The 27,706-nt window shown below is 43.0% G+C and overlaps 2 protein-coding genes across 7 annotated transcripts in view; one reads left to right on the top strand and one right to left on the bottom strand.

The window, feature by feature from the left end:
* mapre2 (microtubule-associated protein, RP/EB family, member 2) overlaps positions 1 to 6,128 on the top strand; it is a 50,044-nt gene extending 43,916 nt beyond the window's left edge. For 3 of the 4 annotated variants that reach the window (XM_088642486.1, XM_088642487.1, XM_088642485.1), the window contains 4 exons: positions 326 to 465; positions 1,757 to 1,915; positions 2,213 to 2,350; positions 4,851 to 6,128. In XM_088642486.1, the coding sequence (XP_088498612.1) occupies positions 326 to 465; positions 1,757 to 1,915; positions 2,213 to 2,350; positions 4,851 to 4,937 (524 nt within the window). In that variant the 3' untranslated portion in view covers positions 4,938 to 6,128. The remainder of the gene's footprint in view (positions 1 to 325; positions 466 to 1,756; positions 1,916 to 2,212; positions 2,351 to 4,850) is intronic. The other variant, XM_088642488.1, reaches the window with a different exon arrangement.
* A 1,610-nt stretch (positions 6,129 to 7,738) lies between these two features.
* Positions 7,739 to 26,622, bottom strand: LOC148655697 (ethanolaminephosphotransferase 1-like). Of its 3 annotated transcripts, XR_015940784.1 has the most exons (12): positions 26,216 to 26,622; positions 24,986 to 25,320; positions 23,890 to 23,958; positions 21,957 to 22,065; positions 20,077 to 20,151; positions 19,131 to 19,396; positions 16,735 to 16,843; positions 14,321 to 14,369; positions 13,548 to 13,728; positions 13,083 to 13,265; positions 12,122 to 12,231; positions 9,655 to 9,742 (listed from the first exon to the last, which is right to left on the bottom strand). XR_015940784.1 is itself a non-coding variant. In XM_088642482.1 (11 exons), the coding sequence occupies exons 2-11, from the start codon at positions 25,112 to 25,114 to the stop codon at positions 9,668 to 9,670; spliced, it is 1,245 nt and encodes a 414-aa protein (XP_088498608.1). In that variant the 5' UTR covers positions 25,115 to 25,320; positions 26,216 to 26,611; the 3' UTR covers positions 7,739 to 9,667. The 3 variants fall into 3 exon arrangements, 2 of the variants coding, with proteins under 2 accessions (XP_088498608.1, XP_088498609.1); XM_088642482.1 differs by lacking the exon at positions 12,122 to 12,231 and having other exon boundaries at positions 7,739 to 9,742; positions 26,216 to 26,611; XM_088642483.1 differs by lacking the exons at positions 12,122 to 12,231; positions 24,986 to 25,320 and having other exon boundaries at positions 7,739 to 9,742; positions 26,216 to 26,598.
* Positions 26,623 to 27,706: the final 1,084 nt, after the last annotated feature.

Here is a 27,706-nt window from a genome sequence, read left to right as displayed (position 1 = left end):
TCGAAATCTGCCATGTGTGCATATCTCTGTGACGAAAGTGCCAGGAGTAACTCCTGACACCTTGCCTCAGTGAACAGGTTCTGCAGTACGATAGTCCCGCTGTGTCTTCTTGAAGGATCTGATAAGCACCATGCGTCATCGGAGTGTTATAAGGGTTATATGTTCTTATGATCTTCTATAAAAAGACATTTTATACTAACTCTACATTTTTAACAACTGGATTTATGCCTTAGGATCTCCAAGCACTTACTGAGGAGTGAATTATTGACCATGTCATGGATATCTTCATTTTGACTGCTAATATTACTTCCCTCTTTATTCACAGGTGCTGCCAGGTCAAGTCCAGCCGCAAAACCCTCAACGCCGTCATCCCGACCCTCATCTGCTAAAAAGGCACCTGCAGCAACCACTCCTGCCAAGGGGGAAAAGGAGTTAGAAGCGCAGGTCCAGCAGCTCAATGAGCAGGTACTGTACTCTGAGCAGATCTAACAGCTCGACGAGCAGGTACTGTACTCTGTGCAGGTTTAACACCTCGACGAGCAGGTACTATACTCTGTGCAGATCCTGTACTCTGAGCAGGTCTAACAGTTCGACGAGCAGGGACTGTACTCTGTGCAGGTTTAACACCTCGACGAGCAGGTACTATACTCTGTGCAGGTACTATACTCTGTGCAGATCCTGTACTCTGAGCAGGTCTAACAGTTCGACGAGCAGGTACTGTACTCTGTGCAGGTTTAACACCTCGATGAGCAGGTACTATACTCTGTGCAGGTACTGTACTCTGAGCAGGTTTAACACCTCGATGAGCAGGTACTATACTCTGTGCAGGTACTGTACTCTGAGCAGGTTTAACACCTCGATGAGCAGGTACTGTACTCTGTGCAGGTACTGTACTCTGAGCAGGTCTAACAGCTCGACGAGCAGGTACTATACTCTGTGCAGGTACTGTACTCTGAGCAGGTCTAACAGTTCGACGAGCAGGTACTGTACTCAGAGCAGGTTTAACACCTCGACGAGCAGGTACTGTACTCTGTGCAGGTACTATACTCTGAGCAGGTCTAACAGCTCGACGAGCAGGTACTGTACTCTGAGCAGGTACTATACTCTAAGCAGGTCTAACAGCTCGAAGAAAAGGTACTGTACTGTACTCTGAGCAGGTCTAACAGCTCGACGAGCGGGTACTGTACTCTGAGCAGGTACTGTACTCTGTAGTGTATGGGGCTCCAGTGTTTTACGGGATATAGGACTGGTGTTATTTTCCTGCACTTTTACCCTCTTCAGGCTGGTGCTTGAGAACGTTTTATTTTTGCCCACATCACAGTAAACTTTAAGGACATTTGCATAAAAATGTTCCCTAACGATATCGATCTTTGGGCAGTGTGGTGGCTCTAAGGCTCAGGATCTGCGCCTGTGGCTGGAAGGTTGCTGGTTTGTATCCCGCGGCCGGCAGAGGAATCCTACTCCATTGGGCCCCTGAGCAAGGCCCTTCACCCCAACTGCTCCAGGGGTGCGGTATAAATGGCAGACCCTGTGCTCTGACCCCAAGCTTCTCCCCCTGTCTGTGTGTCTCATGGAGAGCAAGCTGGGGTATGTGAAAAGACACATTCCTAATACAAGAAATTGTATCTGGCCAATAAAGTGATCTTATCTTTGTGTAACTAGAAGGTGTCATTGTGAATGATTTTTGTGTGTTTTCACGTCTCCAGTCTCGCGGGGGAAAGAGTGACCTGTTATTTGTCCTCCTCCTCCCCGGCAGGTGAACTCGTTAAAACTGGCACTGGAAGGGGTGGAGAAGGAGCGGGATTTCTACTTCGGGAAGCTGCGGGAGATCGAGCTGCTGTGCCAGGAGCAGGGGCAGGACAGCGCCCAGTTCGTGGAGCAGCTAATGGAGGTCCTGTACGCCACAGACGAGCAGGTCAGGCACCCGGTCGCGCTGGCCCGAGGCCCTCTGGCATGCGGCGCCCCGCTGTGGTGGTGACGACATTATTGAATAATAATCCCTCACACTTATATAGCACTTTTCTGGACACTCCACTCAAAGCGCTTTACAGGTAATGGGGACTCCCCTCCACCACCACCAGTGTACAGCTCCAGCCATAGTGCACCAGTACACTCACCCACACACCTTTTCCTGTTGTTGTTGTGGTTTTGGAAGGATAGTTTTCAAGGGAAGACGCGCGGCACAGAAACCAATGTAACTTTCCCTTGTTAGGCAACGTTTCCCCCCGTAGCCAGTGAGCGCGCGTCTGAATTCCTGCTTCGCTCTGATCAACTTGGATTAAATGGAGGGGGTTTCTCCGAACCACAGCAGGAGGGCGGAGGGCCAAGTCGGGATTTAAAAATAACTGAGGTGAGTCCTCACTGGACCTTGCCTGATGAGTGGAAAATCCTTTAATTTAACAATAATCTGAAAGTTACTCTCAGTAAATTTCCTGTACCCTTGTCTGATAACATATAATGATCTTGTGGTCTGTGGCTTCACCTATTGTAATCGGAAGCAACTGTTGAAGAAATCCTCAGACAGAACTAGATTTAAGAATCTGTTATAAATTTGTATTCAAAGCTTAATGTACAGTACTAACGTTTAAAGGTAAACATAAAGTATTTCAAGTAAAATATGGAATAGCCATACGGTATGTGTATAGTGCTGCATGTGTTTAGATGCACACAAATGGCATTAGCGCTCTACTGTTTAGAATTGGGAAAAACACGACACGAGTATCCGTGACAGCGTTATGCCTTACCAGCAGCAGCTGCGTTCCGCCAGCTCAGCCTGTGAAAAAGACTATACCGTTTTAAGCATGACTGATTTGAATCGGGCTGGGAAAAAAGGCATACAGTCATTCCCTGTGTTGGCAGACTGCATGTTATGTCGTAGATGTAAACTGTGGCTTTGTGTGTCAGGATGCATGTGTGTTCAGAGATGAGATTATGTGCTCTACACCCGAACCACACAGCAGAAAAACCGCAGCTTGGACTCCTGTTCCGTTAAACTGGCTAGTCTGGGAACTTTGTTGTTTTTTGTTGCTTGGTGCCTTAAATTGTTTTCAGTTGGAAAATAATAGAAATATTGATGCATTGAAAGCTAAATATGTTGTAGTTATTTTGCTTTAAGGTCTAAATATTGAAAGGGCTTTTGGATCCGAGAGCTATAGAAGTCTGTCTTTCCTTATCCCTTGTGGTTCAGAGCAATGTGTTCTGCATTTACATAACTTCAGTTTAAAGAGGCCAAAAACTTTATCTGCACAACCTATGGTCCATATTTCATTCCATAAAAGCCTTGCAGTTTGTGCAGTTAGGAATAAAATGTGAAACAAAATCAATTTGCTGACAGTAGTACGTTTAGAAATAAAGGCACAAATTTCTGTCTGGATGTGTATTTTCACTGCGGAGTCGATGGTGATTGGATTTTTCCCTCTTCAGGAGCCTGATCTGGTCTGTCACCAGTTTTAGATTTGTTTGTAATTTTCTTTTTCTGTAACATAGTTTGAACCTTTAGAAACTGGATCAAGAAGCCAGTGCTAGTTTGCTATGTAGTGTAGTACTACTTAGTCGTAAACTTCTGTTTTGTGGGTTTGCATTGGATAAACTGAAGTCAAATGTCATGTCTTAAGACAGTCTGACGCTGACCTCAAAACATCATTCGGCTGAAGCAGTCGTGTCCCATATTACTGCAATGTGGTATGCACATACCAAATATATGCTTTTGACTAATTCTAGAAATGTGATTGTTTAGGCCTTACTTGAGCTTCTACTTGTATATCGAAAGCCTTAAGCTCTTGGAAGAAGAAGGAAAATCAATAATAAGAGCATTCTATTTCTGGTCTATCATCCATTCTGTTTATCATCTAGCCAGTGGAAGGATGCATTGCAGGGTTTGTTCAGTTTTTAGTGTCATGCAGCACATAGCAGACTAAGAGGCTATCAGGGGAAGTCTGTCTTGCCGGATTGAGAGTTTGAATGATTTTATAACACTTCAAACTGTCACTGTAGTCATTAAATCCACCAGAACAGAATCTTCTCATTTTGTTTATCTGTTGAAGTAACTTTCAATGTCCAGTTTAAGAGAGAAAAAATGAACTATAGTAGATGCCGTTTTCCTCCTGCAGAGCAGCCACGTTCTGCAGTTTCCTGAGAGAGCAAGTGAATGAATTCTTAAAATCCAATCTGCTGAGAGGCATAAAAAACAGAAATACTGATCCTGCCAATATGGATTTGTTGTATTTCTTTACATTTTCAAGTGTCTGCAGTGTACAGCTTAGTGTAAAAACGAAGCACAATTTGTGGTATATGCTTTCTTTCTGAAGTACATAAACCTGTTTAAAGGTAGGTAACTGGTATTATGGCATTATGTTCTCCCAATAGGTTGTCTGATTAGCCACTTGTCCATCAATATCGAGCCCTTTGCTTCACAATTGTAAGCATTGGGCGAAGCCCAGGACCGATGGCGTGTCTGTGCAGCGCAGAATCCAGTGTCTGTGTTTCCTCATGGAACTCCAGTGCTGCTGTCTCTTAGAGTCGTGCGCTGACAAGCGAGCAGACTGCACCGCTGTGCCTTGTCCTGTTCCAGTGCTGTAGGTTTTATACAGGGCCTAGGCGGGTGGAAGTTAAATGTGTTATGTAAGTGGATGGGCAGCTGAGGGGCAATACTGTCAGCTAGTGAGAGAATTTTGTAATTGCAGTTATAATCGGAGCCCAGTATTGGGGGAATCGTTGTGTCAGAATCAGGATTGTTCCGGGGGTCGTTTTTCAAACTCGTCGGGCACGTAAAAGCGGGGGGCTGAATTCTGTCCCTGGAATCGGCTCGGCCCGGCCCGGCCCGGCTTGACTGCTCGCTGTTGTTCCCACAGGAGGCGGCAGGCGAGCATCACGAAGACCAGGATCAGCATCCCCACGAGGAGGCGCAGCAGCAGGAGCAGGAGCAGGAAGAGTACTGACCACAGCCCCCCCCGCCCCCCCCCTCACCATCGCCCCCTGCATTTTGTGAGAACTTTTTTATGCTTTTTTTTTTGTCTTCTCCTGAAGAACGCGCACATAGGTGGCCTCGAGAGAAGAGGGTTAAGTTCGGTCCCATCGTTAAACATTCACGTGCTGCCGCGACTGTCGGTTCAATACCTGCATCTGGTTTTTTTTTTCCGATCGCTTCGTCAAGAAGCAGCAGTCAGCTTTGAGCAATGCTGGATGCTTCCAGGGCTGTGTGGTCCAGCCACTGCAGCATGGAGAAGATTTGTTCAGAGCTCAGGTAAGGGGATACATTGACTTTAGGACAGATAGTGAACGTTATTAGCTTGTCATCCATTGCTGTAAGCTATAAAATTCACTCCTTAATTTTTTCTTTACATTTTCACATATCAGTTCATTGATATTATTGATGAAAGGCAATAAGCCTGGCCAAAAGGCTAGTTCTGACTCATCTATGTCTCCCTCGAGAAGCTACTGCAAGAAGCTTCATTGTGGGAAAACCATGCTCTCATAGGTTTGCAAATAAAATAGCTTTGCATACAGAAAGTTGTGTATGTTAATCATTAGAAGTGACTTAATTTGTTTCACATGAGGGAAAATAAAATAGACGTGCTCTGAAGAAATCTACTGCAGCCACGAGTCTTTCAATCAAGAAGCAAAATGAAGATGTATGAGATTCACTGTTGTAGACTTTGTAATCACAAGTTCCGGGATGTAACCTGTAAATTCATTTATAAGAAAGCCACTTGTATTTTAATTTGTAACCACAGGTCCAGGGAAGTCGTGTTACTAGTACGTTCACGTTGGGTGATTTACCATAATACAGTATTCCAGTAAACTGTTTTTTATTAATTTTGTTTTTCCTAAGTATGCATTTGCTGTTACTTTAACTCAGTAGCTCACCATCATGCTTTGGTTATACAGTATATTACATGTAAACTGAAAAGGAATGTAAACAAATGTACTGTTTATAGTTATAAATAGCAAAGAAGAAAAAGTATTGGGGAGCCCTTAGATGCAAGAGATGTCTTACTCAGATGTATCTCATTTTACGTTACCCACAATTTGTTGCATGGTAGAATTGGTAGACTCTTTGTCTTTGATTATGTGAATAACTTGACCTGCTTTTATCTTTTTACATATTTAATAAAAAACTATATGTTAAATGATTTGTGTTCTGTAAATGGCATACATTCCAAAACTGGAATACAGGTATTTGTGAAAGGTTTCCTTGCTCTACATACTGTATCACACAAGAACCTTACCGTACTGTATAGTTCTTGATCATTTTCTCAAGGCCTGGCAGATCTGGATGAATTTTGCATTACTCTTGTCATTTATGTAATTAATATATGCAATAAATTCAGTGGTATACATCTAATCAATGATACATTAACCACAGCAGACAGACAACCTTCAATTAAATCATCTCTTTCAAGTGTGTTATGACCCTTTTCTCTAAATAATTAAAAGGCTAAAAACCTTTTGCAGTGAATCAACACTTGTGTTTTATATAATGGACTGTATAGATAACTTATTACATTTTTTTGCAAAATTGCTGAAGCTATTTGTGTATTCAATAATATCTTTAAAAAATAAGCCTTTTATCGGTTTTCTCTTTGTAAGGGGCACATTCCTAAGAAACATTCCTTTTTTTGTTCTAAATTAAATGTGCCAAGAGGCAGCGTTCGACACGTGTCACTATTACCGTCTTTGAAGAGTAGTATTTTCAGATATTTTTTTTCCTCAGGAACCCTGTGGCAGACCGCTCAGATCTGAAATCTGTCCTTTAATGTCTGAGGCGCTCTTCATTCATGTAGTCACTGCCAGATCGCTGTTTAAAGCTGTTAGCAGCATGAGCATGATATTTCTGCTCTCAATATCTCAGAAACCGTTTTCTTCTGCAACGTAAGGGGACATGCTATAAGTAAAATGGGTCGAAGTTATATCTGGTGATAAACATGGAGTGGTAGCAGGAGCTACAGTAGTATTTCAAACAAAGACTGAAATACTACTGTAGTATTTTCTGTTGCATGGTAATATTTATCGTTCAGTGCTCTGCAGCTGATCCGGGGTGTTGAAAGTAGCTTTTTGCCGTATTCCCACGTGCAGCGTTTACAAGCCTTTGTGCAAATATGATGAGTCAGGAAAAAAAGGAAGAAGGCATTTAACCCATTATGCTTATCAGACATCTTTTCCAGACTATTTAAATGCTGCAGTTGACTCCAAATGCTAAATTCTGGATGTTAGTTTCTTTCCGTACACATGGAGTTACTCTGGCCTTATCATTAGGAAGTCATGGGTTCAAATCCTGGTTACTGCTGTTGTAGCAGAGTACCTCACTCAGATAGCTTCAGTGACATGTCTAACTCACCAGGTTGTTATTTTACAAGAGAATGTGTTTGATAATTGCCCTATCTAGTTCAATAAAGGTTTATTACTACTATACTGTGGGTTAGTAAAACAATGTCCTGTTGTCAGTCCTAAATGGCACATCATTTCCGTTTACTCCATGTCCTCTGGTCCTGCTCTGCCTCTAGAGTTTGTTGAAGGCTTGGCTAAGACAAACACTTACTGTAGGTTTTCTTTCTTATAGATTAGGAAGATTCATTTTCTTTGGCTAAATGAGATACCTTTCCATCCTAGTATCATTCTAGTTTCTTTTCTCTGGACTATTTCTCTTTTTAGTTCTAGTGCAGTAACTAAAGCCAAACACAGGATAGTGCCTCTGATCTTACCAATTTATTAAACAGAATAATCCAAACTTAGTCAAAGACAATTTTTTACCATTTTATTAAATATTTCATTTCTTTCATCTTTTAAGTTACATAAAACATGAAACTAATAAACTGTTTTTTTTAAGGAAAAATAGGGTAAAACAGCTTGTCACCACTACCAAAATTATGAATATATGTTATTAGAGGGTAAAACGTTTTTTTTTTAAGGTAGAATAAAGTTGTATTGTGTAGGTATTCTATACATCAGTGCAAGAAAACTGCACGTCTCAAAAATGACTGGAAGCCTTAACTTTATATTGACAGAGGAATATAAATACTTCTACAGATGCCTTTTTATTACAGTTCTAAAACCAGACTACTGTTCCTGTTACCAGAATAAATTAAATGTAGTGTGCATATGCCCTTGTGCCGTAGCAGAGAACCACTGGCCATGTAATATTGTCTCAATGCTTTAAACTTCATTACATTCAGAAAATGTCCCAATCCATGCAAGATAAGAGTGGTATCCCTTTTGTCACCTCCTGTTTTGGAAGTAGTATTTTGTGAAAGTGCAGATTTATTTGCATTCCCTAAAGATCATGACCACAGTACTGAGAGAGGCTTGAAATGATTTAATAATCAATTTGTACAGTATGTGTACTTATGCTGAAGAAGACGGAGGTACTGATGAGCTGTCTTGTTTTTTTTTATCCCCCTGTCTACGCACTTGGGCCTGTTCTTGCTTGGATGGATTGTTCCCAACCAAGCAAAGATCTTTAGTTAGTCCACCCTGGAGCCAGACTCTTTTGAGCAGAAGTACTGTTCTCTGGGTCTGAGGTTTGGACCATGGGGTGAAAATGTACTCGGAGAGTAAGAAGACAAAGGACATCCACACAGACACCCCAGATTATAAGAAAATCTACACTATTCATCTACTGTTTTTTTTGTGCTATCTAAAAAAATAACACTTAAAATTAAACAAGAGCAACAATTCCTTCATCTGACTGATGGGGGGAAATCCTTCTCGAATTTTGGATGTTAATAGGTTTTGGCAAAAAAACATCCCTAAAGAGACAAAATGTTGCTTCCTACTTTTCTTTTCGGATGGTGTGAATATCTTGAGATGTAGGACTGATTTAATTTCAAGCGGCTTATTTAGGAAACATCTGGAGGGAACCGCACCTAACAGAAGGTTTGGTGCCGGTTCTGATAGCCTTGATCTTTTCAAATTAAAAGTAATATGGGATGAAGCAGAGAGATTCCCAAAGTCAAACAATCCCATACCTAATGCCTAGTATGATTCCTAAATGTGCCTTTTTAAAAAGAATCGCCATGCCTTATTCACCAGGAGTAAGGAATATCGTCTCCAGGGAATGCTAATGGGTTCTGGAAGTAGCCGATAAGTCAAAATGAAATGGCTAAAACGAAATTCATGAGAACTAGGTCTCTGCTCTAAAAATACACTTCAGCTCATTTTTTTAAGTTCCCATGAAGCTGGAGTTCGTGTGGGTTGTTTCAGCTCGTCTGTGCTATGTGTTTCTCAGATGTTGGCAGTAGAATGCTGTTCACAGCCAACAATGTAGCTGCTTATTAGGAATGAGAAAAACGATTCTTGCCAAAAGCCATGATCTTGACTTGCACTCATTCGTAAATTATCTATTTGCAGCATTATGTAAATATTTCTAAAACTATTAACGGAATACAGATGTTTCCCAGAGAGCACACTCTTTCCTGGCTGTTAGAGCGCATATGCTCTTCACAAACTTTCACTTTAGAATCTGTATTTCGCTTACCTGAGAAGTAACCATGCTTTTCCACACAAGACAACTAGTAACAGCTGTCATGGATACCTCCTCCACAAAAACAAGGATTCTAGATCTGCGTTTTCTTTCGTAAACCCTTTGGTCGTAACAGCGTCAGTAAGTGTTCCAGTTTATAGCTCTGTAGCATCAGTGCAAGGAAGAATCTTCAGTGCCTGTATTAGTCCATTAATGTGCTGACTTCTGATAACGTTTCTCCAGAGAGAAGACACAGATGTTCAAGTGTTCGCCCAACTGTTTGCCCTGCAAAGAAAAATAACACTTAATACTCTTATTAAAAAAATTACACTTCATTTAGTAACATTGTTTGTGCCTAAATGATTGTAATGACACTGATTGTGCACACATACTTTACTCCATTCTACAAAGTACTTCCCCCCCCCCCCCCAAGTTTCCATGAGATGCTTGGTCTGACAAGAGCCGGTTCCACTCCTCAGGGGTCACAGGGTCTTGTTTTCATTGGACCAGAAGGTCTCAATTACTAAATTGGCATAATTGATCAACTGGAAAGGCAGTCAGATTTTTCTCATGAAGGCTTGAAAAAGGCATGTATGTGATTCAGGCGATACTGCATTTTTAGCATTTTGAAACCCATGGGCGGGGGATTAAATTCTGTCTCCGGCTGAATCCAGCATGAGGCTGCCAAAGTAACGGCGCACTCAGCTGGAGCAAACCCAGGAGAGGCTGCAGTGCTGTAGGTCAGCTTGGGCCAGAGCTCCCCTCCTCCAACGGGATGGCTGCTGTGTCAGCGGGTATTTCGGTCCAGCCCAGCTCATTTCTGCCTTCAGTGGAGCGGTTTGCCACCTGCTCCAGACTCCTCAGGTGCTTGAGAGAGACGAGACAACCACGGGCTCTCCGGGAGGGGAGCTGGACCACCGTCCCTTAAAACGGCAAGTTTGACACCGCTGCCTAAAACATGGTTCTCTCGCCCGCGGCTCGGAGGGCCCGTGTTCCTGCAGGTTGTCATTCCGGCTCTGCTTGTATTCACTGAAATCGGCTCCCTGTGCCCTTAACTGCTTCCAGTTCACCTTTTTCCGGCTCTCCTGGTGCTGGGACTTTAAAAAGGCCTGACGGATGCACCGGGCCAGCGGGGTCTCGCCGGCGCAAAGTCCGTTTTCCCTCGGGGCTGAGACCTCGAGGTGCCTGCCAGCACGTGGGTCCTGCAGCTGGGTGCTGTCACAGCAGTGGTGTCTGCCGCTCCGCTCTTCCAGCTCAAGAGCTTGTCTCCTTTCTTTAAACACCAGTGCAGCCCCTTCCCTGCCCCCCTGTTCATCTGAGCATTCAGCAGTGTTCAATCTCAGCTCAGTCACAACGGAAAAGGCCAGTACACCCCTCCCTACATTTTGCTACTGGGCTTATTTCCCACCTCCCTAAAAAAACACATTCAGGTAATTGACTGAAGCTCAGTGTCTTCCCCCCTGTCTGAGGACCTTCTGACGTTGAGGATGAAGCATCACTGTAGCCACTCCCCTCCCCCAAAGAACATCAATGGCTACAGTCAGATTTCCTGCTGGACAATTGCGTTGCAATTGGGAAGAGGGACATTGTAGATGAGTAAGATGATAATAATTCCTTATATTTATGCAGCGTGTGTTTCTGGTCACTCCAGTTAATGCAATTTACAGGTAATGGGGATCCCCTCCACCACCACCCATGTGCAGCCCCACCTGGATGTTGCGACAGCAGCCAGAGTGCACCAGTACGCTCACCACACACCAGCTGTCAGGGGGGAGGAGAGTAGAGTAATGAAGCCAATTCAGAGAGGGGGATTATTAGGAGGCCATGATTGGTAAAGGCCAATGGGAAATTTGTCCAGGATGCTGAGGTAATACCCCTACTCTTTTCCAGAAACACCCTGGGATTTTTCATAACCACAGAAAGTCAGAACCTCGGTTTTACATTTCCTCCGAAGGACAGAGCCTTTCTTTACAGTATAGTGTCCCCGCCTCTATACTGGGGCATTAGGACCCACTAGGACCGCAGGGTGAGCGCCCCCTGCTGGCCCCACTAACACCTCTTCCAGCAGCAACCTTAGACCCAGGAGGTCTCCCATCCAGGTACTGACCAGGCTCACACCTGCTGAGCTTCAGTGGGCTGCCAGCTGTGAGTTGCAGGGAGATATGGCTGCTGGCATTGATGGACCATGCATCTCTGCTTCTATTAGCAGGTTAGTAAAAAAACGTCAGAAGGATGAATTACTTCAAGCAACAATGGTTTTGTATACATTGGCTTTTTCTTTCAAAACATTCTACTTGATCTTTGTTTTGGCTGCAACCTATTGTTATTTTAAGATTAAAAAACTGCTTGGTCTAAGCTCTGCGATTGGTCACAATCGCACAAACATGCCCTCCCTGTTCATGGGGAAACAGCTGCTGCCTGTCTGTACACCTGGACAGGCGAACTCCCCCCCCGTGCTGTACTGCGTTCTGCACTTTGGGCTCCTACTACACAATCGACAGGCTCCTGACCGTGCACGCCGGCCGCTGCAAGACTACAGTATGTGGTGCCAATCACGAGGCAGAAATGCCTTACAACTGTCCACGCCTAGTTAATCTGCAGTGGCTGCTGAAAACCAGACTGAGCCCAGCCTATCCAGTCCTCCACGACAGCGGCCCATGTCACCTCTCTGATCTCCTGACACGACGTTCCTTCACGGTGACTGAGTGACGGTAATTCTGGGATGCTCCTTCTCTCTACCACTTCGTGGACTGGCCTTTTGATTCTCAGTTCCTCTACAGTTTCAAAATACAAATAAGCCAGCAGGGGGGTCACCAGTGTGCTCGATGGCAGGTCAAGCGCCGATTTCGGAGGCCTGTGGCTTGATACCTCCTTCGAAGACACGGAATCGGAACAGGGTCCGGCTCTACAAGACCCTCTGATTCAAGGGCAGGACTTTCTCTTGGTCGAGCAGAAGAACTCGGGGCTTGCGTTGTGTGTAATTTAGTGCTGTCATGTACAATGTGTGGATCATTTTGCCACATAATTGATGCCATTGCCTCACAAGACCAGAGACTGTACTAATTAAACATTCTGGGGGAAAGATGACTTGCTGGGAGGACATTTCTACGATAACCCTCCACTTTGCACATATGGAAGCACTTTCCCTGTGGTGGAAGAGAGAAGCGCTGTGAACAAAAACTCATTTTTTTTGTTCCCTAGTGCAAACTCTCGGGGGCTCAGTGCTGCACTGTCATAGTGTAAGCCAACGCGCGTGTCGAATTTCCCCGTGCTTTTAATCAGACATACAAAAACAATGCAAGTCGTGCCTTTCAAGCTGAAATCTGAAAAGATAAGAAAAACTAGAAAACTTCTTTTGAAATCTGGTTTTTCTGGGGGGGGAACTGGCAAGTAAAAATAGAGCAGGCTATGCAATGTTGTAATTAGGGTAAGAAATCCTTCATGCTCTACATAATCGTAGTTTAGAACCATCTAATATGTTCATGGTTTTATAGTGAAATTATGTCATGGCTATATGTGATCTGTCAAAGGGTTTTTGAAAAGGGGCACTTTATAGTAAAATGTCAAATACAGTGACACTGAAGGCATACGAGCCGTACTTGTCTAGGATAATCCACGTACTTACCACACACACTCCGTAGTGGACATGGGCGGCTGTCACCAGCACAGTGTAGCCCACAAGCACAAGAATCTCGCTCTTCACCACAAGTCCTGTTGACACGCCAATGGTGATCACGGATAAGGGAAGCAAGAGCCAGTGAAAGGCCTCTGATCTTGTACTTGTCATCTGGCAGATAATAAGTCTGCACTGTGAAGGAAAGAGAAGACAGTGAGAAAACAGTATCAAAGTAAACCAAAAATGGCAAGCTAAATCTCATAGATTTGGTGATCATTCTGTGGAATCCTGGTGTCTGGAGCATCTTCTGCTGGAAAGTTTTTTTCAACTATCCTCAAGAAGTTCGTATAAAGCCTGAGGAAAGTAGGGGGGAAAAAATCCACCAAAGCTTGCTTTGTTTTTTTGTTTTTTGGAGCTGCTGTATGTTGGTGGCTAAGTCCGCAGTTTTCCCAAAGGGGAAGAGACGCGTCTTACTGTAACGTTGGAGAAGGCGACTCCTGTCATCCACAGGAACAGCCTGGGGTGCTGAGCCAGGACATCGCCAGGTGAAGCCATCGCCCAGGCGGTGAGCAAAGCGAAGAGCAGGCAGGGGGAGAGCAGGGGGAGGAGGCCTTCGTAGATGGAGCTCCTTTTAATCGTCCCGTTCTTGCATGCCCTGGAGATACACGGCACTCTGCATGAAACCTGGCTCCGGACTTCGCTTGAAAGGTGTGTTTGAGGCCACGTTCGTTCGGTCAGTGAATTGTGGTTTTTTCAAGGATGCCGGAACTGGCCGATTTCGTGGATGTTGTCCTGTTGGGCTTATTTGATGAAATGAAGTGCCTTACAAAGTCAGAGCCATCCCTGCAAGGATCATAAACACTCCACCACAATGCCAGCCCTGTTCCGGAGTGGGACTGTGTGATAGACTTTGAATGGTGATTATTTTATGGATTGACTGCTTAACCACTGACAGATCAACAGGCTTCTTCACGGTAAGTCACTTTATACTCTACAGCCCCATAGTGTGAACACAGGATATCTGCACGGCTACACCGTATAACTGCCTGAAATATAGATTAATGAAGTACTTTACAGAAGTGAGGGAAAATAGTAGCTGCTGTCAAATGAACAAAAGAAAGCTCTCTACAGAGACCTGCAGAATAACAGATTTACCACAGCAGCTGCAGTAACATGTTCAGAAATGTAGAACCCACTCCAGAAAACCTTTTTTGGGGGGGAAAGTGAATTGTTTAAATCATACTCACTGGTAAATATTGTAAAGAGTCTGTGGCATGGAGAGAAATGCACTGCAGCCTGGAAAAGAGACAAAGCCCCTAACCATCAGTGGACACCTTCACAGTTAATGGCACTGAGATTCTTGCTGGCCACAGAGGTGCTCCTTAGACACGGACAAATGACCTTAAAGACGGCTACAGGCTTGCAAAAACTCTTGCCAGAAATCAGAGAAGAGGCTGGTAACTGAGTACACAGATCTTCATTTAGCTTTCATTTAAAGGTAAAGCTCATAACACCTACAGTTAAAAAGAAAACACATCTGGTCTGTGTATTTAAGGGATTTCTTCTGTACTAGTAGAATGAAGTTGACTCCTGAACTCTAGAAAACACTAAGGATTTTGCAGAAAAGATTACGTTAAGGAACAGTCTTTAAAAAAGTATCATGGAATTAAGGGTACATAGGACAAAATGATACGCTCCAGAGAGCATAACTTAATCTGAACTCAAAATAACTTCCTTTTAAAGTGCAAGGATGGTGTGAGCGGAGAATATTCCACAACTGCAACCAAATGGTTAACGTGAATTCTTAGGAGGAATGTCGTTTTACGTGGTTCAGATTAATTTGATTCCATAATTGAAAAAAATATTTTTTGTCTTAACATCACAAAATGACAGCCACAGCAACATATATTGTTATATTAGAACATATAATATGTATATAATATGTTATATTATATTATAAAATATAATATAGGCAGCACAGTAGCGCAGTGGTTAGCATTGCTGCTCACAGCCCTGGGTTCAGCTCCTGAGGAGCTATCTATGTGGTGTTCGTGTCCTCTGGATACTTTCCTCCCACAGTCCAAAGACATGCTGGTAGGTTAATTGGCTTCTGGGAAAATTGGCACTGGTGTGTCTGTGTTTTTGTCCGTGTCTGCGTGTGCCCTGCGATGGACTGGTGTCCCATCAGGGTGTATCCTGTCTTGCCCCCATTGCTTGCTGGGACAGGCTCTAAATGGTCTGTGACCCTGTACCTATACTAGATAAAGCGCTTAGAAAATGGGTGGATGGATATGATAATACGCCATCATATCAGTGTATTCCTAACGAGTTTGGAATCCTGCTCTTGGGGAAAAAAGACAAAATTAATTCCGAAATGGCAACAGTGCGCTGAAATATTAAAAGCTTTTACTCCTCTCTCCCCGCAGCCACAGGCTACACTGACATCAGGCAGCAGCTCTGTAAAATAAGGGCCGTGCTGATGTGCTGCTGAGTTACATAACCCAGCTCTGAGGAACTGCTAATACGAGTCAGATGAGCTCAGAGCTGTGGCTCCTACAGCCAAGCCAGCTGCTTCTCATTTCAGCAGACGTCAGAGAAAACAGTGTTTCTACGAGCTCGACTTCAGTTTCCTGTTGAAAGAAACAGTTTGCTTCGGGCGCAGAACAATTTGACAGGAATTTAAATGGGGGCTAATAATGACTCCATCATGACACACCAAGAAGGTGATCAGCAAAAAAAAAGTCAGGATTGTCCTGGAGTAAAATTAAAGAATTTGCAGGATCTCACAACAACAGCCGGAACGGTTCCAAGTGCGTCTAAACATGCTGGGGGACTGATGATCTTGGAGTACACTTAAACTGAAGCTTAAACTGCATGCAATCTTGATTTATGTCAAGGCACAAAAACCTTCTGGTTCTTATCCTGTGACATAAATCAAAAAGAATATCATTTTGTCATTGCTTGTTCAAGAAAACATGCGTGAAAGTAAAAGGAATTTCCTCAACAGATGTTGTCTGTTCGTGCCTCAGACCAGATTTGAAGTTGATGATGCCACCTGGTGTTCAGTGCTGTAACTGAACTGCCATCTCCTCAATGCAGGCCAGTTCCTTTTCATCCTCCCGTTTTCTAGCCTCCTCATCGAGCAGGATTGTGGGGGAGCCAGTGCCTACACCCTGGATGGGGGTGCCTGTCCATTGCAAGGCACAGACCCAAACACACACAAACACAGACACTCACACCAGGGCCAGTTTTCTCACAGCCTGCCGGGGTGTTTTTGGACTGTGGGAGGAAACTGGAGGAGCCGGAGGAAACCCACACAAACACAGGGAGAACATACAAACTCCACGCAGACAGCATTCCAGGAATTAAACAGCGCCCCCGTGCTGTGAGGCAGCAATGCTAACCACTGCACTTCTGTGCTATCCAGTTCCTTTTAAATTCATTTTAAAATACCTGAATTTTATGGATAAAGCCTTTTCTTTTCACTGTTTTTAAATTCACTCCAGGACCAAATATTCAAGAAATATTGAATAATATCCTGAACATTAGCTGACAAAAAGTAACAAGGAATACAGCAGAGAGAGAGAGAACAGAACATAAAATGAGATCCAAAATAGTAGAGAGAGAGAGAAGGACGTAGTGACAGAAGAGTGAGACTTACCTATGACCATGGCGATTAGGATATCCGCAAAGAAATACCCAAAGTGTAATGGCCTGTACCACGCTTCTACTCCGACTACAGCCGTCAGCAGATACACCCCTGTTAATGTCTGCAGAGGGAAGAAAAACAATTTCAAGAGGGTTGTATTCTCAGACACGTCATTCGTGCACAATCTTTCTGGAACCCAAACATTGCACGAGCTTCTTTTTCCCAGAACGGACATCGCAGTTCTTGAAAAGCTCAATCCGCTCTGCAAACCAGGTGAATTTTAAATGCGGCTCTGTTAGAGCCTCTCCCATCAGCCCATTCTATTAAATCAAACATCTATCGAGCGCATGTAGCAGTAGGCAGATCTCTCTACTATAAAGGACGATACTTGGTTTTCCAGAACTTCCCGTACTGCTCCAGGTTACCGGACTGGGTTTATTCTTTGTAGTTTTAATTGCAGATCTATGTCTAGTGTCCTACTGGTCACATAGACTGTTTCTAAAGACAAGAGTAACTGGACAGTAGTAGGTTTTCCTCTAAGATTTCTCGGTACTTTCCTCCATCCATTTTCCCTTCAGTCCCAACCAGCTTTCCAATCTAATAAAATAGCTTTGTTGGCTATTTTAGGACGCTAAAGGAAGGCTATTTTTTTTGCCTCCCTTTCCAATCTGCCACACAGGACAGTTTTATGACCAAGACATTACCAACTCAAACATTTTTTCCCCATCTCGGCCACTGAACTCCCTGACCAGTTTCCTGCTTTCCTGGCTGCTCAGTGTGAAGGGGACAGCCTGATTCAGGCTGTATCTGGGTGGTTTAATACTTCTTTTAATGAACTTTCTTCACTCCCAAAGGCATATTCAAGGTCCTTGAAATGTATTTATTCCCTTTTCTTGATCTGGGCCATGGTCTTCATGTCGAATCTTTGTTCGAAATTCTATACCTGACTGAAAGACCTTTCAGAGACAGGTTCCGTATATTTATTTGAAATGATGTGAAACACTACTGCTGTACACAGCCCAAAGCCATTCCGCGAATGCTGTGGCTTGACAAAGTAATTTTGTGCACTTAAATTAATTTAGGCTTGTAATAGCAAAAGGAGTGAATACTTCATTTAACTTCTTTCATCAGTAAATGTATTCAGTTTGAGCATTCACGTTTTGATTAAAAATATTCAAATATTCACTCAAAAATGAATAAATATAAATATCCTTTGTAAAAGAGATCATGCTACTGTGTACAGAAAAGTGAATAATTGAAAAGAAACATGGCATGGAATACCATAACCCATGAAAACAAGCTGTTCCAGCCACTGCTTCTCATTCCCTAACAGTCTGTTTATTACGGAGCTTTTTGCTTCCATCAGCCACACGCCCTCCTGTTAGGATATATGTGGAGGCGCTGTTCCATTCATTTAAGGCAACTTAAGAAATGAGTGGCTGTCTGGTTTTCATAACTCTGTCAAATGCTATTTGAATATGTATAGAGTTCCCGTGAAAGAGACAGAATACAAAATAACTGATACCCAAAATTGAACTCTAGCAATCATTTTCTCTGCTAATGTACCAGTTGTATCTTTAAGGACAGGGGACATTATTTATCCATCCATGCACTTTCCAACCACTTTACCCAGCACGAGGTCACAGGAGGGCAAGGATACACCCTGGACGGTATGCCTGTCCATCACAGGGTAGACACACAGACACCGACTCGCACACACTCACACCGGGACCAGTTTTCCCAGAAGCCAGTTCACCTGCAGGTATGTCTTTGGATTGTGGGAGGAAACCCACGTGAACAGAGAGAGATCACAGATAGTGCCCAAGGACTCGAACCCAGGGCCCCGGCACTGTGAGCCAGTAATTCTAATCACCCACCACCCGGGGACTTTATGGTGTGAATGATTTATGTGCTAGGAAATGTTAATTAAATAAGTATTAAAATTGAACATTTACTTTTAACTGTAATCCTAAGATAAGTCAATTCATTTTTTAAGTATTCTCCGCTAGAGTTTGAGCTGCTTTAGCTCGAAGTGGGTAGGCATCAGAAATGAAGAGTTTTTAATGGTAGAGTGCTTGTCAGAGCAGGCCACAGCTAAGTCCAAGCACAGTCCCATTCAGTCCCAGCTCTCCATCAAAAGGTCACATAGACTGTTAACCACATAAGAGGGGTTAATGCGTTACAGAGTGAATGACCAATGGTCTATCAATACAATTACCCTCACGGACTTAAAGACGTTCTATAATGGACTGTGTTGCAGCTTCCTTGGCACGTGCAAACACAGGCTAACACCTGTTGGTAAGCATGTAAACCACGTTATAAACACAAGACAAAATGGGTGCCGCTAAAGAGGACATTTACCAATGTCAAAAACCGAAGCCCCACAAGAAGCGGTCCTGGGTGCTTACCACTTGACTGATGTCGTATCCCCAGGGGAGGAAGAGCACGCCAGTGTTGTATTTCTCCCAGTGAGAAAGCAAGAAGGTGAAGAGGATGATCCACAGCACGTAGTAAAAGGTGTAGGCGGACACAGATCTTCCCGGACTGATCCCGAACACGGAGAACAGGGACAGGGTGAAGATGGAGGTGGCCCAGCTGTCCAGCCCGTGGTCAAACAGCTCTCCCAGAGGGCTGCTGGACTGGGTTCTCCGGGCATGCTTCCCGTCTATGGAATCTGAAGAGGAGGCACACAGCTTGCTCACAAGCGGGAACACAAGCTCTAAGCCAAGGCCATTCCAGCAATTACAGTACATTCCCAACCAACCCTGTCGGCTGCACTCCGAAAGCTCTTTGGTGCTCGGAACATGTCAGCAGGCCTACAGAGACACAACGTGGAGATCTGGACTCTTGCAATTCAATTTGTTTTGTATTGGATTAAGTTTTATTTGATTAAGTTGCGATGTCTGAAAACAATAATCTTGACGCAGCACAAAAGGATAAATCATTCAAAGGTAATCAGGGAAGAAGTCCGGTCCAGACTATTTATTTTTCCTGAGCATCTTTTGCCCCACCACAGGAAACAGGAAAAGGGATTCATGCCAGTAACTGCCCTGTAATTATGCACTTCGAGTGACTGTGGAAGAACTGCTTTAAAATTAGTTTTTAGAATGACCACTGCTCCATCTGTGTGTCTGGTTCTGTTATATCTGTTGAACCTCCCATGTCATGTTAATTACCAGCTTATTTTACATTTTAAAGCATCTTGGTACAGGTAGCTTTGAGACAGACAATCCATTTAAAACCTTTAGGGTATTTTTAAAGCTAAACATTTATACGGAAAATAGTGGCATTGATTAATCACACATTTTGTCTTTTCGTTTTGCCCACATTTCCACATGTACTCATTCGCCTTACCTAAAGCATAAGCAGAGAATGTAGTAAGGCCCGACACTCCCCACACCCAGCCTGGGATATGTTGTGAACCGACATCTGAAAATAACATACTTTTAGCATGGTCCTTTTTTACAGTTACTTGTTCAGTCAAACATTTGTTACACTAGAGCATGAAGGAATGCGCTAATAAATACTAACTGCAAGCCAGCAAAAATCACTGAAGAATGCTGCAATCAAGTACCTATCCCTACTGCAATTCAGAAAGGAAACAGATGCCTTGATAGAGGGCTCCCAACACGGCTTCAGATAAAATAAAGGATTAAAAGCCAGTCAATAGGTGAAGAACATTTTAAACACAGAGAACTTAATCACATTAAAATCCCATGTGCTGGAGTGAACCATCACAAATGTAACGAGTCTCATTAATTCTTTCTCCATTATCTTCCAACTCTTGATATTAGTACTATATTTGATGTGATATTGCCAAAACTAGCCCTTAATCAGATGGTGAGAAAACAGTTTATGGATTTATGTCACTCTGACATATTTTGTGCTGGGCTTACAAGTGAAGACTTTAACATTAACAGTTTGTACAGACTTCAAATGCAACAGATTTTTGTGTACTGTGTACAAGTTTCTAGATTTATCTGCCAGATCCCAAAAGTTCATCCACAGTGACTGTTATAATGTAGGTTTCAAAGTTTATGGAAATAATTTATCATTGTATTGTAAAAATTGTATATTTTATTTTACTGTGGTATCTAGTGTTTTAATCAGTTTAAAACATTTTGTAGCGTATCTTTTCTGTCTTTGCCATTTTTTTAATCATTCTTTATTTTTGCGACTTTCTCAGCATAAAATGTGCTATAAGATTAAAGTTTATATTGTAGATAGCTTTCCATTACCACTTTGTGAGATCCTGAGAATGAAAAACTCTCACCCCACGGTCTGTGTGGGTCCTAATGCCCCTGTAAAGTGAGGGGGACACTATACTGTAAAAAGACACCGTCCTTCAGATGAGATGTAAAACAGAGGTCCTGGCTCTCTGTGGTCATTCTCGAAAAGAGTAGGGATTTACCTACAGTTACCCCGGTTATCTGGTCAAATTTCCCTCCTGGCCTTTACCAATCGTGGCCTCCCAATAATCCCCATCTGTGAACTGGCTTAATCACTGTCCTTCTCCCCACTGATAGCTGGTGTGTGGTGAATGTACTGGTGCACAATGGCTGCTGTCGCATCATCCAGGTGGGGCTACACACTGGTGGTGGTGGAGGGGAGTCCCCATTACCTGTGAAGCGCTTTAAGTGGAGTGTCCAGAAAAGCACTATACAAGTGTAAGGAATTACTTGTCAGATATGATGGTAAGAAACAAGACACGTAGCATAGAAATTGTTCAGTTGAGATTTTGCAGTTATTCAGTTCTGTCCCCCCAGACCATAAAAGGCTTTCAAAATCTGTCTCATTCCTAGCTTTTGACAGTGGCTCACTGTATTCAAACGATCTGAAAGAGCCAGATCTCATGCTTTTAACACTGCCAGCAGCACGAAAACTGCACAGGCATGTTGTTCACAGACTGAAAACAAAACGTCTTGTTGTTTGATTTAGAAAGTTGACTATTATAATATGTGAAGTGCAAGAGCCTGTGAAACATAACTGTGAGAGGGAAATTGTGCTGAAAATCAGCAGAAACATGTAACAGAAATAGTTATTGGTTGATGACCTACATACTTTAGGAAATAATATTAAACTGACCTGTTGGTGACCTAAGAGCTTAAACACCTAGTACACACGGTCACATTATTTCTGGACTCTATTATAGTTCACAGCTGATGAAATGAGACACTGCGACACAAAATCCTTTAAGCAGCAGAAATAACACATTAATGGCTGAGCTGCTTTACCTGATGCTTTGTAATCCCAGTCATAACAACACAACAGGAAGTAATTTATTAGAATCAGCAAAAATCCACTGAAAGTTAATAAATTAGGCGCAATCCACAAAGGTACAGCCTGCAATAAATGGAAACAGTTATTAGACCACATGACTTGCATCCTACATTTCAACACCATGATGGAAAATACAGCATCCATCCCCACTGAAGAATTTCATGACATTCACAATAACAATGGAAGGTTATATAACTGGAAGAAGAGCCTGAATTCACCAATTAAACCCCAGACTCTACATCTATACAGAATGCTTATTCACAAATGTGTTTTTTTAAAACTTGTATAACACAATGTTACACCTATTTAATCACGGTATTGACAATGAGCACTGTTGTTAACTGTAGCTTACAGACGTTTGCTCTTGTAGGCGATGACTTAGAAACCTGAAATGCAAAGACACAGCAGCCATGTGTGGATGTCCTCATTGCCTTGTAACAGGAGCTACGGACGGTGGACACATCACACCTCCTACAATACTCTTCAAACAGACCGGAAATAATACTGGAACCAAAGCTCAGCTCTGTCCCTTCCTCTCCTCTCCCATTCTAAGACACTGGACAACATCGGAAATTCTTCTTTGGAAAAACAAACCTTTTTTTTCCCATTTCTAAAATTGTAATTTAAAGTTGTTGGTGGATCCAAGAGCTTGGTTTACATTGACAATAAAACTCGATATCCCTGCTCATTTAAATGTGTGGGATGATTATGAATGCAGAATTACATTCATAAAGGTAGCATCCTTCAGGAAATACTGTATCTGTAATCAACTGTTTTCAGGGCTATCAAATCAAATTAATTAAGAAACCTTTGGTCTTCTCTCTGGATTCAAATATCTTATCCTCTAGGTTTTACACTCTTGTTGGGATGTGATTATTACGAAGATGCAGATATTTTAAATCCTAAGCTTTTTGGCAATACTCATTGCATTTGTATTGAGAATCTAGTACAAATCAGCACTCATTTCAGTGGTATCAAGGTGTCTCTGATCCTCAGAATTCTAAGGAAAAAGAAAAAACATACTTTATACAAATATTGTACATAAGAGCTCATCTAATCAGATTGTAATAGCAGTGATTCTCAGTAACTGTGCCAAACAGGAACAAGCCACTCTTCCACAGAAGGAATCTGTGGTCCTGTAGCTATTCCAGCCCCACATACCATAAGAAACCAGACTAAAAACCACAGAAATCCCTCATCTGCCTGACCAGTGTACTGGACACCCGACTCGTCGCCCTTGGACTGAGATGGAAGGTGACTCGTATTCCAATAATAGAACCTGTGTTCCACAGGCCACCCAAGTGGATACTGGCATGTACAGGGATTGAAAGGGGATGCTTTCTTTCTGAGTCTCTGGCCAATTAAAATAAACATAGAGTAAAAAACTGTCTGACCCTAGCCTGATTAGAGAAATTGTTTAACTTACAATAATTATAGCAGGTTTAACAACAATAATAATAATCATCATAATTTCTGCACTATTGTGTTCTCTGGAAATATAATAATATCTTATTTAGAAAATATTGTATTTTTTGTAGAGAAATGATAATTCAGCAGTCATTAAAAATCACCCCCCTACATTTTCCACTTGAACCTGTTATCCATTTTATGACTTTTGTTTGTAACCGACACCTTTTCAATCTTGAGAACCACCTAGGAGACTGACTTTCTTTTTTTTTCTGTATTCATTATTTAACAAACTTTGTGTGCTCCAATAATGCCCTCTTGATGATGGCACAAAAATACCAATTCAGATGACTTGAACACATATGAATTCACCACCATTACCAAAATGGGTCAGCAGGAACCCCTGTCCTCTATTGGTAGCAGAAACTTGTACTAAAATGCGACTGTATTTCAGGCTGAAGTTGGGCAAAGCTGACTTACCTTAACCATCCGGTTCCACAGGAGCTGCATGACATACACTGAGAGAGGATTGGTATCCACAGCGCTGTACTGTAAGACAGAGAACAGGCACCACTGGTCTGAAGCCACGACATACCAGAGCTCTGGGGAATGCTCTGCATTCTGTGTCCTCTCACCTCTCAGAGCAAGGCAAGGCAAGGCAGGCGTTAGTTACCGCTATCCAACCTTTCTAGAAGAAAGCTGAGAAGCCTTTTAAAATGCGGAAGTGAAGTTGGCACTGCCGCCTCGCAGCGCTGGGGCCCTGGGTTCAATTCCGGACCTGGGGTGCTGTCTGTGTGGAGCTTGCATGTTCTCCACAGGTTTCCTCTGGGGAGCTCCTGTGCCCCCCAACAGTCCAAAGACAGAGTGGCTGGTGTAGTGGCTTGTGGGAACACTGGCCCTGTTGTGGGTGCGTGTCCTGGAGGGTGTACCCTGCCTTACAACTCTTGCTTGCTGGGATAGACTCAGGCTCCCCCCTGTAGACCTGAGCTGGATGAAGTGCTCAGAAAACGGTAGGATGGAAGTGAAGTTTCTCGTGATATATTTTAGCACTGATGACGAAGCAAATGCATTTGAAACGACACCGTTCATCGGAGGCCTGTGCTTTGGCATCTCCATTGCCAATCCACAAATCTTCGCACTTGTCGCCAACATTCAGTACTGAGCTCCAGTGAACTGAGTTGGGACTCTGGGGAGCAGCTGCAACACGCAGCAAGCATCAAACCCTAATCCCCTCCAGCAATTTCCAGCCAAAGTGACCAGATGGAAAAAATAATAAAAATAAAATAAGAAACACAATGTCCTGAAGGGTCACTAGAATTTGCTCTGATAGCCCTGTAAAATAAAGCTGACGCGCATTAAGAGCAGGGCTGTCTCCAAATATGCTTCCTGGCCTTTTCTTAATTTTATGTTTTCTCCCATCGGCCTCCAACAACCGAGAATATTCGGGCGCGACGGAAAAATCTGTAGCAGACTAGAGAGAGAAAAAAAAACAGCGCACGGCGGCCACAAGGGGGTGCGTCTATTGTCAAGATGCGATGTCGGTGGTACCACAACATCCATCCGCGCGTGTTCTTACCGCTTCATCCAGTTCAGGCTGGCGAGGCAGCCACAGCCTATCCCAGCAAGGCGGGGTGTGACTGGACGGGACGTCGGTGCATCGCACAGCACACACAAGCACCAACACCTCAGACTCGCACACGGTCATACTCGGGCCAGTCTTCCCAGGAGCCAACTGACCTACCGGTATGTCTTTAGCTGTGGGAGGAAACCCACACAAACACGAGCAAAACACAGGAACGCCACACAGACAGCGACCCCAGGTGAGGCAGCGTGTCTGTGTCTGAGTCTGTGTGCCCTGCGGAAGATAAATGCAGGCTCTCTTTTTTCTTCTTCTTTTTTTCCCCTCCAATACTACCAACACAATGAAAAAAAAAATGATCCACCAATTGTACCGAACGTGTCCTACATTATTTTGCACTACCGGTTGAAAAGTCAATACATGAAAACACTGCACTAAGTACTGACCCGACATCCTGAGACTTATTTCTAGGGAATGCGAGAGCTGACAGAACTCATGGTAGTGTGGTCTTTACCTGCCGTAGTTGTGTTGTGTGCAATCCAGTGGTGAAATGCTTACTCTTTCACCCAGATTACACAGTATTATCACTTTACTTGACTAGAAAACAACAAGCACTAAAAAGCGAAGGCATTTCCATATAACTAGAAAAAAAAAGCTTACATGTCTGTTATTGGTGACACAATGGCCCGACAGTCGCCCGGGGAAGTCAAGTGGGGTGAAAATTCAGGGAATGTACGATGACGTTCTTTCCAAAGATGATTAAAATTACTATTACTATTTACGTAGACCCTCAACGTCTTATTTTAAACGTGTGACAATCCAGCGCCGGAGTTACCACACCCACAATTATTATATCCCGAAATACAGATGTCCCGGGACGATCACAAAAGCATTTCCAAAGACCGGAGGCGGCTAATTATAAAAGAGGGATATTCTGAGTCGTCGCTCACAATGTTTTCAGATTGCCCATTCTTACAGTCTAAGCTGTTCAATTCATTCTTTATCTCCGATTTGCTTTTATTTTTTAATCAGCCCTTACCTTATAAAATAGAAATAATATATATATATATTTCCAATATCGCAATCCAGTTTACTTGCGCGTTAGCTTGGCTCCTACGATTTTTCACGATTTCTGTATCTTGTCTTTAGGAAACACCATCACAGCATGAAAACTGATCGCTGTTTCTGAATCAAACAAGATTGTACCCCGATTTGTTATGCTTTTACCTTATATTTGTCGAACCCGGCCAGTTGCTGCGGCGACACATAATGGTAGTCAAACATGATCCCTGCGCTTTGCAGCTCGCCAGTTTCCAGCAGGGTTCTCCGACCCTGGCGAAGCGTCACCACAGTTGAAACTATCAGGACCGCAGCTGCCTGCAACCTCACAGCAGCTATCAACTTAAGGCATCGGCTGCGTCACTTCCTGAGGAGAAACCAGGTGGAAAAAAACCCTGGCTTGCTCACCCCAGCTGGATTTGGGGTTTTTTATGCTGCTGTCACTCCTGTGCGGCAGCTGTGCGACCGCGTCTTCTGTGGTCGCGTCATGCGTGATGGCACCAACACGTCGGCACCGGGTCACTTCATGGAGACATCGCCGGGAGACGGAGCTTAGCTGTCTATCATGACTGACTCCGCGGTGCCTCAGGCCCCTTGTCTATTTTGTCGTCCAAAAACCGACATTTTCTGTCTGATGGCCCGCCTCTTCACCACGAATTGGTGGATAACAGCTGACAGCTCAGCAAACGATTAAAAAACATTTACACACTGTGTGTAAAACATTCTGGGCAGATAAATGGTATTGTGGATCAATATTTACTATAATTGTTACAGATTCTTATCAAAAGCAATTTATTCAGCGATGTTCTTTTACAAATAAAACCAACTGTCATTGGTTGTCACAGCAGCAGAATCAGTGTTTCCTAAACTTATCATGGATGTAAGGATTTGTATTGTTACAGTGAGTCTGAGTCTGAGAAGTCTATGGTGAATATAAAGTTTTTTCCTTCCTTCCTTTTAAGTTGCAAATGTGCTGAGACCCAGCAACAGATAATTAGGCTTCCAAGTTATGGGAAGTTATTGTGAATATTTTTAGGCTTCCAGTTTTTAAAGACTAGACAACCTGGAAACTCCATACTGAAACTTTGAGCTCACTAAGACAAATACAAGCCATTATCTTAGTGACAACAAATTCAGTGTCAACCAAGATGGAAACCAGACCTGCACATTCAAAGCTCAAAACAACATTGAATTTCTGTAGTTACAATGACATTTAGCAGACTTCATCAACATCTTTGGGGGAAAAAATGCTTTAGAAAAATTGTTATGGTAAGTTTTATCTATAATGAGCTATAATGTTTTGAGAAAAGCAGCTCTTCACACAAGCAGCTTCTGCTAAAATGCTGTCTGAGCACTGAACTGCAAACTTTATAGTCGTAACTCTCACTAATTGGAACACTGTAAGTGATAATGGATAGCTGTGTAAACAAAGCTGGCTCTTTGCAGCCATTTTCTTTTTCTGGATTTTGAGATTTCAAGCCATAAAACTAAATCCCACTGTTTAAAAAAACATTTTCCAGTTCAGTCTGTAGTGTTATGATGGTTTCAATTTACTGAAATAATTAGGAACTGGGAAAGTGAACTCAGGGCATACCTTATAGCCACTGCCTTATGGGGACAAACACAATTATGAATACAGCAATAAATATACAAAATAAA

Source organism: Lepisosteus platostomus, chromosome 8 (genome assembly GCF_059453375.1).
Source record: "Lepisosteus platostomus isolate fLepPlt1 chromosome 8, fLepPlt1.hap1, whole genome shotgun sequence".
NCBI classification, from domain to species: Eukaryota; Metazoa; Chordata; class Actinopteri; order Semionotiformes; family Lepisosteidae; genus Lepisosteus; species Lepisosteus platostomus.
This window is presented reverse-complemented; position numbering and strand designations above follow the sequence as displayed.